The 10,767-nt window shown below is 64.1% G+C and overlaps 5 protein-coding genes across 5 annotated transcripts in view; 4 read left to right on the forward strand and 1 right to left on the reverse strand.

The window, feature by feature from the left end:
• F751_5114 (putative glutamate/gamma-aminobutyrate antiporter) overlaps positions 1 to 3,292 on the reverse strand; it is a gene marked incomplete at both ends in the record, with an annotated part of 4,367 nt that extends 1,075 nt beyond the window's left edge. Inside the window, 8 exons of the mRNA XM_011398857.1 lie at positions 1,015 to 1,361; positions 1,550 to 1,632; positions 1,815 to 1,899; positions 2,181 to 2,308; positions 2,439 to 2,551; positions 2,738 to 2,917; positions 3,036 to 3,113; positions 3,215 to 3,292. Of these exons, the coding sequence (XP_011397159.1) occupies positions 1,015 to 1,361; positions 1,550 to 1,632; positions 1,815 to 1,899; positions 2,181 to 2,308; positions 2,439 to 2,551; positions 2,738 to 2,917; positions 3,036 to 3,113; positions 3,215 to 3,292 (1,092 nt within the window). The remainder of the gene's footprint in view (positions 1 to 1,014; positions 1,362 to 1,549; positions 1,633 to 1,814; positions 1,900 to 2,180; positions 2,309 to 2,438; positions 2,552 to 2,737; positions 2,918 to 3,035; positions 3,114 to 3,214) is intronic.
• F751_5115 (hypothetical protein) lies at positions 848 to 1,159 on the forward strand (the record flags this gene model as incomplete). The annotated part of the gene is made up of 1 exon (XM_011398858.1): positions 848 to 1,159. One exon carries the CDS (start codon positions 848 to 850, stop codon positions 1,157 to 1,159), a length of 312 nt encoding a protein of 103 aa, XP_011397160.1.
• A 679-nt stretch (positions 3,293 to 3,971) lies between the features above and the next one.
• F751_5116 (Mitochondrial import inner membrane translocase subunit tim21) lies at positions 3,972 to 4,845 on the forward strand (the record flags this gene model as incomplete). Its single annotated transcript, XM_011398859.1, has 3 exons — positions 3,972 to 4,166; positions 4,283 to 4,507; positions 4,690 to 4,845. 3 exons carry the CDS (start codon positions 3,972 to 3,974, stop codon positions 4,843 to 4,845), a joined length of 576 nt encoding a protein of 191 aa, XP_011397161.1.
• A 2,462-nt stretch (positions 4,846 to 7,307) lies between these two features.
• F751_5117 (hypothetical protein) lies at positions 7,308 to 9,716 on the forward strand (the record flags this gene model as incomplete). The annotated part of the gene is made up of 5 exons (XM_011398860.1): positions 7,308 to 7,448; positions 7,642 to 8,001; positions 8,159 to 8,742; positions 9,002 to 9,335; positions 9,525 to 9,716. 5 exons carry the CDS (start codon positions 7,308 to 7,310, stop codon positions 9,714 to 9,716), a joined length of 1,611 nt encoding a protein of 536 aa, XP_011397162.1.
• A 421-nt stretch (positions 9,717 to 10,137) lies between these two features.
• Positions 10,138 to 10,767, forward strand: part of F751_5118 (DnaJ-like protein subfamily C member 7-like protein) — a gene marked incomplete at both ends in the record, with an annotated part of 5,244 nt that continues 4,614 nt past the window's right edge. Inside the window, 2 exons of the mRNA XM_011398861.1 lie at positions 10,138 to 10,324; positions 10,484 to 10,620. Coding sequence (XP_011397163.1) covers positions 10,138 to 10,324; positions 10,484 to 10,620 — 324 coding nt within the window. The remainder of the gene's footprint in view (positions 10,325 to 10,483; positions 10,621 to 10,767) is intronic.

Consider the following 10,767-nt stretch of genomic DNA (forward strand, 5'->3'; position numbering starts at 1 on the left):
CGACGTTCTGATGAGGGGGGAGGGGGTATGCATGTGGATGCAGTGGGAGCATGGGATGGCAGGGGAGGGTGTGTGTTTTGAGGGGGACCTCAAGAGGGGTGCCCGGGAGTATCCAGTGGACAGGAACCTGCTTGTAGATCCCATGGTTGACTGAGGCAGGGGCCACGCAGCACCATCGTGCTTTCTCATGGTGACATTCCCCCACCCTTCCCACTCCACCCCCCCTCTTCCGCCACCCACCTCCGGGGTGAACATGGTGAGGGGCACCAGGGTGCAGAAGAAGCCGAGGGAGACAAAGTGGGTGGCGCACTTGCGCACGCCAAAGTACATGAAGATGAGCTCCAGCTTGCGTATGAGAGGCAGGTTGGAGGCCCAGATGTCCTTGCTGGCCTTGCTCCAGAGCTGGATGGGGCCGCAGGTCCAGCGGTGCTGCTGCTTGCGGTAGGCGAAGAAGCTGGCGGGCAGCTCGTTCAGGCAGGTGACGTTGTCCAGGAAGATGGCCTTCCAGCCGCGCACGTAGGCGCGCAGGGAGAGGTCCATGTCCTCCACCGTGGTGCGCGAATTCCAGCCGCCGCTGGTCTCGATGCAGGCGCAGCGCCAGACGCCGGCGGTGCCGTTGAAGTTGAAGAAGGACCCCGCGGCGCTGTGCGTGTACTGCTCGCACTTCATGTGGTAGTTCAGGGACACCTCCTGCGCCTTGGTCAGGTAGCTCTCCTGCGGGTTGGTGAACACCCAGCGGGACTGGACGTACCCGACCTGGTCGCGAGGGGGGGGGGGGGGGGGGGAGGGGCGTTGGGCCCTGCGCTGTGATCGTGTGTCCTACAGGCCCGGACGCAGGTGAGGTGGCATGCTGGCTGGGAGCAGGAGCTCTACCACCCTCCATCCGAGATTCTTTGGGCACCCTGGCTACTGCACCTCCAGCCCACTGCACCCTTCAAGGAGACCCTCCGCTTCCCCCAAGACCGACTTCCCATGGAGCACTCTCTCCGCGCGCGCACACACACACACTCCCACACACGCAAACAGCCGGGCCCACCTCGCCATGGCCAGGACCCCCAGGGCGCTGGACGCGATGGCCAGGGTGGGCGTGCCATGCCGCGACTTGCGCGCAAAGGCGGCGGGGAGGAAGCCGCGCTCCGCCATGCCATGCAGGAGGTAGGAGTCGGTGGACATCTCCGCCTCGAACTGGCCCACCTGGCTGACCATGGCCGCGCCGACCACCGCCCAGCCCAGCCAGCGGCCGCCCACGCGGTCCCCCACCACCGCAAAGTAGCCCAGGTCCCAGTCCGCGGCGTCGGCGGAGTAGCTCAGCCCCACGATCAGGGGGAGGAGGTAGGAGGCCACCACCAGCACCACCGCGCCTGCACGAGGGAGAGGTGGGGGTTCAGCCACTCCACACACCAGACAGTGAAGACGTGTTTCGGGAGGTGGGAGGGCACCGCATGCCGACAGACGTGGAGACGCCAGTGTCGCGACGCCCAGCAGCCCCTAGGTGCTCCGGCGCCCGCCCCCCACCCCCCCATGCCCCCGACGTGAAAAGCATCCCCACCTGCCAGGGCCCGGGGGAAGGTCTTGCCGGGGTTGCGGACCTCGCCAGCCAGAGTCGACACGCTGTCCCAGTAGTTGAGGTTCCTGCAGGATGCCCAGGGAAATGCTTGGGGCTGAGCCAGGGGTCTGTGCGCCCATGTTGCCAGCCATGTGTGGAGCGCATGAAACACCCTGCCATCGACGCTGTCAACCCCTCTTCATTCATGGCAAGCCACGCATCCTCTGTTCCCCTCCTTAAGGCCATCCAGCACTCCACGGCACCTCACCAGAACATGACGTTGAAGAAGGGAAACCACTGCACTGCAGACCAGTCCGACTTGACCAGGTTGGCTGGCTTCAGGTGAGGCAGCCCTGTGGCAAGGGGGCATGGGGGAGATTCGAGATCTGGGCAGCGGTATCAAGAAAGGAGAATGCCAAGATAGAAGACACAGGCAGGCCCGATGACATTGTCACAAGCACCTTGACTCACGGTATCAGACGCATACTGTAGACCGTTGGACAAGCAACGTGAAACTCTTCCAACCCCCAGCTGTGCAGTGCGCTACACCACAATTCACCATGCATGCCACCCAGATGGCCCCCAGAGGCCCTTCCCCCCATCATTCCCCCTGTTCCAAACACACAGCGCCCACCAAGGAGGGTGATGATCACAAACGGAGCCAGGGTGAGCCCCGTCATGACGATGGCAGCGTTGCCCACCACATGCAGTCCCCGGTAGTTCAAGTAGGTCAGCGTCAGATTCAGGCCCACAAGGAATACCCTGCAGGAGGAAAATTGGGGGAGAATGATAGAAACTACGACCCACAATGGGCGAGTCTTGCAGGTGCTGCATTGGACACCGATTCCACTAGGCCCCACATTGCAACAGTACCGATCAGATGACCACTCACAAGCGCGGCCATCCGTCCTTGAATACGGGGATGCCCTCCTGCAGGTAGGTCAGCAGCATCACTGGGTAGACAGCGTTGTCCGTGACTCCGCTGATCCATGACCAGAAGCCCTCCTGCGGGTGGAGGGTTTGCAGAGGCGGTAGAAGAGAGACTCTGTGGAGCCACCGTCAGCATGTTGAGCCCTCCAGCCGGCCAGCAGCGCGCGTGTTGAGCGCCACCATCCGGACAATGATGGCACAGCCGATTCCACCTCCTGTAAAGATATCTCCTTCCAAGAATGCAAGAATATCCTACCACACCCTTGCCTGGAATCCCCAGAAGGGACCAAAGGCAGCGGTGACCCAGGCGACATAGCCCGAGTTCTCTGGGAAGGTGGTCGCCATCTCTGCGGTGATCAGCGCCTCCGGCACGGACCACACGATGGGTAGCACCATGAAGCCAAGCACCGCCAGCAGTGGACCCCCCGAGCTCACAGCATCCTGGCGTGGGAAACAGAGGGGGTGGAATGTGCACCTTCCTGGTGCATAAGCAACTTGCGAATGTATGCATGGCATGTTTTACCCTGCACTTGCAACCGGCGTCGGCCCCTCGACTCACCTCGATCCCAAAGGGCCCCCCTGCCACGTCATAGAAAATGAGGGCAATCAAGGGAAGCAGGGACAGCGGCTTGAGTGCCTGCGGGGCGAAGGGTGGAGGCAGTGGAGGCACGTTTCGGCCAGCTCACGCCTCCAGGCTAGGTCGCTGTGCAACCCCCGTGCAGCGCCCTGTGCGCACACCGTTTTGGATGAAGCCGCACGGCCGTTCTCGGCCGTATTCAGGGCATCCTCCAGGAGAGCATCCGTTTCGACATGCATTGTGCCGGAGGGGCTCAGCTCCAGCTCGCTGGCAGCCTCCCACGCGGGTCGGGTTGTCGACTCCAGGGTGCCTCCCCCTCCTGCCACCCCGCTCGCTACCTCACGCTGTTCACAAGCACCATCGACCCAATAACTTCCACATGTGCATTCGGGGGAGGGTTGACGGCTCCTGCAGGTCTTAGAATTGATGTGCTTCGCATCCTAGGGCTTGATGGTGCCTCGTCGCGCGCTGGATTTCGATGTCATTCACCCGGGCCACCCCCCCTCCCGCGAGTCCGTGACCCCTGCATAGAAGGCTTTCCTCCAGCATGCAGCATTGCCTCCCATCGCAATCCTAGCCATGTCGAGGTTGCGATCGGCTTTGCCGGCCTTGCGCCAGCTGGCCCTGCTCGGTGGCCCAGGCATCACAGGTGGGGATTTTTTGGTGTCGGGATGCGTGCATGTCGGCGACAAGCACTCGAATGAGCTCACCCCAGCTTGTGATACAATATGCAGGCCCTGGCGCATTGCAAGGGTGCGCTGGCCCGGCGGGCAAGGCCCTTGCCCAGCTGCCCAGCGCAGCCGGGGCCACCCTTCCGGCATTCGTCGGCCTGGAGCTGGCACGGTCTTTCGCCACAGCCCCGGCGGGAGGACGGCGGCAACGCCCCGGTCGTCAGGCTGGATCACAGGTGGGACGCAGATGAGTGGAAGTACTGCTTCTCACCCAGCCTCGGGGTGCTGGGAGCCGGTGCTGAGTCCGCCAGCCTGCCCCACCCCCCAGGAGCTCGTGAGCGCCGAGGAGGAGTTCAGTGCCATCACCGACAAGATCCCCCAGCGACCTGTGGGTGTGGTGGAGGGCACCAGCTACACCGTCATCATCCTCGCAGCCCTGGGGGTGAGTTGGCTGACTGGGTTCTTGGGCACGGTGAGGTGGCAGGCGGCATGTTTTGGTGTTTTCCAAACAGCCCTGCTGGGCGCTGGATGCTCGACGACTTCCCCCATGCCTCCCAGTTCGCGGCGGCCGTGCTGTATGCCGCTGTGAACGAGCTGCTGCTGCAGCCCGCCGAGTACACGTGCTACAACAAGACGCTGGACCTGATCCGCGACGACCCCCGCGTGACCGTGCGCCTGGGCGAGCCGGTGCACGCCTACGGCACGGAGAGCAGGAATCGGTCGGCGCGGCAGCGCATCCCACACCGCGAGTACCAGGACGTGGAGGGCAGGCAGCACATCCAGGTGTGTGCGTGTGTTTGGGGGAGCATGTCCTCGGCAGCTCCTGCGCCCCCTGCAGCGCCCACGGGGCTGCTACTGCTGCCGGGAGGGAGCGCACTCTCGCCGCACCCACTCTGGCAAGCATGCCGCTCCCTGTCACATGCTTCCGCCTGGAGCCCCAGCATCCCCTCCCCCACCCCTTGCAGATCCAGTTCCACCTCAGCGGCCCCAGCGGCCGGGCCACTGTGAACGCCGACATGTACCTAGAGAGTGGGGCCTGGAAACACAATTTCCTGTACCTCGACGTGCAAGAGCCCATCCGGCAGCAGGTGGGGCTGCGGGCAGGCCAGGCAGCTACTTGATGGTGTGCCTGGGGCTGGCCAGGGTTGGGACAGATGCGATGCTTCCAAAATCTGGAGCGCACGGGAGGGCGGCTCCCTTTCTTGCACCCAACCAGCCGCTGCCTGCCTCGCAGGTGGTGCTGGTGAGGCCTGAGGTCCAGATGGTGCCAGCTGCTTGACAGAGGCAGTCCAGGGCAGTGCAGGCCTGTGATGCGCGGTTTTCTGTCTGCCAGTTTCGAGACAGGGTATGCTGCCCGGCCTCCCCCTGGCACCCATCGTTTCATGGCGACGCCGCTCGCTATCCTACAGGCATGCACAAGGCGCTGTGGGTGCATGCAGTGTAGGTCAGGTTGTCAAGTCAGTGTACAGAGCGCCACAACACGGGCTGGAGAGGGCTGCAAGGGAGGATTAGACTCAAGGAGGTGCCAGTTTGCGAGGCCAAGGCTGGGACTGGCTGGGCAGTCTGGCACACACAGCGGGCCAAATCATGACGGGGACAGGGTTTGATGCGTGCCAAGCTGGCGCTGTGTCTGCAAGGGTTGTGCCGGACTGAATCATTTGAACATCTTCTTGAGTTCCTTGCTGACCTTGTGCACAGGGCCCGCAATTGGTCCCCGGCGCTTCTTGGTGGGGGTGCTGTCCTGTGACGGCAGTTTGTGGAAAGGGGAGGGCTTTGGCTGAGGGCGTGTACACAACATCAGTGCAGAGGAATGCGACAAGATAAACGGCCTGCCCGCACCTCCCAGCCTCACACCTTGGAGCTGGATCCATCGACGGGGTGGCTCGCAAGGTCGTGCTTTGCCACCGCTGGCAGCGGCGCGGTGGGTGCCTCAAGGCGACCAGGAGTGGCGGGCGGGGTACTGGAGATCTCAGCGCTGAGCTTGGGGGTGGCCGGATAGGACGAGAGGGGCGAGCTGTCAGTCCCACCCTGCGCAGTTGAGGGGCTGGAGGACATCCTGGGTGGGCGGGAAGAAAGACGCAGAGTGTGCCCTCCATGGTTCCAAGAAGACAATCTCCACCACTCGCAGTACCTTGAGGGGAGCCTGGGGAGCAAACGGCATGTTAGCAGCTGGAAGAGGGAGTTGCCGGTGGATGGGCCCTCCTAAGATCAATGGAATTTGCGGAGGATGGCTGTAACTTCCTAGTTGTGAGATGAATGAGGAATTTTCCCGCCCCAGCATACACAGGCTCAGGAGGGCACATGGCATTCTGTGGCCTGAGCAAGTTTCTGCCTACCCCTCGTAGATATGGTCTCCTTCTGTATGATCTGAGGTGGGGTGGGCACAGGGGCTGAGATGGTGCGATCCTCCGTTACTGTTGCTGACGGCCTGCTCTCCACTTCTGCAGTGACCAGGAGGGTGTCATTGGTGGAGGGTTGCCGGGTACAGGAGGCGTCACACAAGCCACACCTCAAAGAGTAGCCAAGATGCCCACCCATTCAAAGCTGACAAACCTTTCGACTCACCAGGTCCTCGTCGATGAGGTGCGACTGCATCCTGTGTCGTTCCCCCAGAGGTGCGCCTGGATGTGAGCCCATATGTGCGTGCCAGGGGCAGGATTTTCGGGTGGCTGGCCAGCCGCTCAAGCCTGGAGGCCACGGCGGGCTGCAGGGACTTGGTCCAGATCAGCTTGGAGCCCTCGAGGATGCCCTGCCGCGACATGGATGCGATGGCGGCACTGAGCCACAAATCTGTCATTCTTGGAGTACAGGCAGGGCAGCGCGCCCGAGGGGTTGTCAGCTCAGGATGGGAGCTGCGCGCACCTGCGTTCCTCCCGCAAGTATTCCTGCAACGGTATATAGGAAACGGATGCTGCTCTGGATGGTGTACACACTGGTCCAGAGTCCGGACTTAGCGGCGCCAGCAAATCTGTCGCCCAGCCTGCGAGCACGCGTGGCATATGTGGTCGCCATCGTTTCCTCTGATTGTCCGCTAGATCTGGAGCTGGCAATATGATGTATTGATGCAGCATGTGTATGTCCTGGATACTCGCTCACACATGTTGAAGGTATCTGCTTGGAACCTGAGTGCGCTGCGTTAAATATTGCCGGGCCAGCCCTGGCGCGCGCGCGCTCTGGATACCAATGTGGTCGTCCCCGAAGAGGTTTCTTCCACATTTAACCTTCTGGATGCACAGCCGCCACTCCATTCACCCATCCAATATAGAAATCAAACAGATTTGCGCCCGCTTGACGACTCGACCTGGAAGGAGCTCTGCAGTGGCCGGCGGGCCGAGGCACGCATCATTGAGCCGGCAGGATGGCTGACACAGTGGTAGAGATGTCCCAGCAGGCTCAGAATTCAGCTGCCTCCAGGAGGGCAGGGAAGCCCAAGCGCAAGCCTCTCACACGAGTCGAGCTTCGGGCAAGAGCGGCCTACCGAGCGATGGAGAAGTGGGTGTCGGGGCTGGAGTCGAGGACGAGCGACAGTCTCTGTGCCCATATGAGAATTAATGTGGGCACATCCCATCCTTGCCGTCCCTGCATGCCGACCTCAACTCAGTACCTGGCTCGATTGCCCAAGGCGCTCCCTGGCTCCATCCCCAGGTTGCTGGAGGTGTCTGGGAGCAGCTCAGAGCACGTGTGGAGCCTGGCACGCGTCATGAGTGCAGAGGAGTACCGCCAGGTGGGTGTATGCGGCTCAGGAAGGTTGCCCATTCAGCAGGGCGTGGATGCTCCTGCTGCGAAGGGGACTGACCTGTGCTGGCAGAGGGCCTCGGATTCTACCAGCGAGTGGAACCCCCCCTCCAGCGTCATTTTGGCTGTCTGGACACTACCAAGTACATACGCATCAACCACACTCTTCCCTGTCGCTGCAGCTGGCCCAGGAGCGCGCGCTGGCCGGCCTGTGTGGCCAGCCGACCTGCGCCTCGCCCCAGCCCCAGCTCCCGCCCCGCAGGGCGCTGCTGCGCCTGGCGGAGCCCGCCCTCGAGGAGGCCGAGGAGGTGGACCTCGCCGGGGTCACGTGCAGCCCGGCCTGCGCGGCGCAGGCCGAGGCCGTGGCGCAGCGGCTGGGCGGGGCGCAGCGTGCACAGCAGCGCTTCGACCACCTGTACGACGCCGTGCTCGAGCGGCGTGCCGCCCACGCCGCGCCCGGCGCCGCCGCCGTGCCAGCGGAGCCGCAAGCGGGCCTGGCGGCCGGCTCCTCCAAGGTCCCCATCATGCAGGCCCATATCAAGGTGCGTCCCGAGATGAGGGGTGCACAAGACTCCATAAGAGTTTGCTTGGGCGTGCATGGTTTGAGCGCAGCCGGCCCACCTTTTGCACAGCTCCCCCCCTCCCTCCTTGGTTTGCCACAGTACCCCACCCTACACCTATCCTCTCTCTTCTTCACAGGAGCGTGCACCTGCTGCAGCTCCTGTGGCACCCTCCAAGGCCGCATCCTCCAGAGCCGTGGAGGGGTACGTGCCACGATCCTGCCCCCCGCCGCCCCGGACTGCCTCGGAGCGGCGCGTCCACTTTGCGGAGGCGGAGCCGGCCGCGGCACCGGCCGCCGAGCTTGCTGCCGCCGTGCCGGTGGTCGTGCCCCCCAAGGCCCACTTCGTGCTGGAGGTGGAGGATGCCATGAGCCCGCTGGAGGGGGCCGGCGCGGCCGCCATCGGCTCGCTCTTTGGCCGCCTGCGCCTGGCACCGGAGGGCGGTGGGCCGGGATCAGACGGCGACGGCGAGGCGTCAGAGGCACCGGGGTGGGCGGACGCAGCAGTGGACACGCTGTCCGCCGAAGCTTCCGCCGCGCCGTCGGCCCTCGAGCTCACTGCAGAGCAGGTCAAGGGGCTGACGAGCCTCAACCCGCGCCTGGCGGGGGTGCTGCCAGTGCCTTCTACCAAGGGAAACAGCGCGCAGGAGGCGGGGGAGGAGCGGGAGGAGGAGGGCGATGCCTGGGCGCCCAGCGACGATGACGAGCAGGGGCTGGAGCTCGGGTGAGCCTGCAGCGCTGGGGTTGATGGGGAGGGCAGTGGGCCTACGAGCGGTGGCATGTCAGGCATGGGAGACTTCCTGCCGAGACCCTGCGGCAATGCTTTGGACCATCTGCAGTCCGGGCGGTGCGGGCTGCACCCAGCTTCCAGGACCTTGCCGGAGCGACCATGCCAGCAGGCGATGCTCTGCTCCCAGTACCTGCTGCACACGCTCACATCCTCACAGCCGTGCCGCTACACCCTCCCCTTTCTCCCCACCCAGCTCCTCCGACGACAGCGAGACGGAGCTGGTGAGGGGACAGGGGCCCAACCGTCCCCGGCTCACACTCTCCACCTTCGGCCTGCTCTTCACCCACCTGGAAGCCTGGGTGGGCGAAGCCACGCTGGAGCTCCTGGGTTCCGGCCCAGGCGCGGGACCTGCCAGCCACGCCCCCGCGCATGACAGGCCGGCCGCTGAGGCGCTGCTGCGTCTGCTGCAGGCTGTGACCCCCGGCATCTGTGCCGAGCTGGCGATTGCCCAGCTGGCGCAAGTGCAGGCCGCCCTGACCCAGCTCGTGGCCTCCTTTGGCGTGCGAGGGGCGCTGCCCTCCTTCAAGGTGCCGTGTGTGTGCTGGTGTGCATTTCTGTGTTGTGTGCATGCTTGTGTTCTGAGCGCCGGGTGCAGGCAACCCCAGCACCTTGTTGGCGTGGCGCTCATTCACACCATCTGGGGAAACAAGAGCGCCCAGTTCCCATGGCTGGACCAATTCCCGACCGATCCCCTCCTTGCACCCCGAATCCAACAGACGGGGCAGTGGCAGCTGCTGCTCATCATCCTGCTCAAGGCACTGTCCATGCAGCGGGCGCCCTTCCTACGGCCGGCTTTCGAGTCGCGCGAGGGCATCAGCAGGCTGAACGCTGCCCTAGCCAACCGTCTGTTCACCATCGAGGAGTTTTATGCCGTGCTGGAGCTGGTGGTGGTGGAGGAGACGCAGTGACCCATTTGCTGGCGTGCCCTTGGCGGCCATTCCCGCCTGAATTCATGCTGCAGGCATGACCTTTAAGCCAGTGGCTTGTCCCTGAAGAGAGGTGTTGGTGAGAAACAGTCTACTGCAGTTCATCACCCTCCTTCCTTGTTCATGGTCTCGCTCATGGAGAAGGCCCAGATCGCGTCTTAACGTGAGGATTTGTCAGCGTTTCGCCGCATGAGAGCTTCCGTCAACCCGTCGAGACCAGCCGCGACGCCAATGCACCAAACATTCCCCCCTAGCGCCATGATCCTTTCAAGCACTGATTTGTGAACCTGCTACCCAAGGACACGGCCGAGACCCGGCCTGAGCCATGCCCTCCTCCCCCACTGAAATAGACTGGCGGGGAATCAAATGTGAGGCGGAATCCTCCTCAGCCTCGGGAGACTTCATGAGGTCTGTCGACGAGTACAGGCGCGCACTGGAGGGCCTGGAGGCCAGCACCTCCGGGCCGCAGGAGCGCGAGCGGGCGGAGCTCCTGGTGGCGCAGTGCGGCGCCCTGCTAGAGCTGCACGAGTGGGACGCGGCCGCTGGTGTGGCTACACGCGCGGTAGAAACCTGCCCTAACTGGGACCAGGGTGCGCGGGGCCATGTCACGGACAGGTCTCGGGTGGCAGGGGCCGAGCATTTGAAAGGGGGGCCGGGAACTTGTGGGCATGGCATCCCACTCGTGGCATGCAGGCCACAATGGAGGAGTCTGGCCATCCACGCACCTCATGCCTCCCTTCCCCTCGCAGCGTGGTTGGTGCTGGGCAAGGCCCTGCGCGGCGCGCGCAACATCCACGGCGCGCGGCGCGCCTTCCAGATGGGCCTCCAGGTCGACCCTTCCAACCGCACGCTGTCCATGCTGCTGGCCAAGAGCGTGGCGGAGGCGGTGGAGTCCGACGCCAGCGAGGACGCGGCCCGCGCAGCCGGCGGCGGCGGCGGCCGGCGCGAGCCCTCCTCCGTGCTCCCCCAAGATCAGGAACCCGCGCTGGGCGACTCCGACGCGCTCTCCTGCGACGACCCCGGCTCCACCGCG

This window comes from Auxenochlorella protothecoides (assembly GCF_000733215.1).
Source record: "Auxenochlorella protothecoides strain 0710 unplaced genomic scaffold scaffold56, whole genome shotgun sequence".
In the NCBI taxonomy this organism is placed as follows: domain Eukaryota; kingdom Viridiplantae; phylum Chlorophyta; class Trebouxiophyceae; order Chlorellales; family Chlorellaceae; genus Auxenochlorella; species Auxenochlorella protothecoides.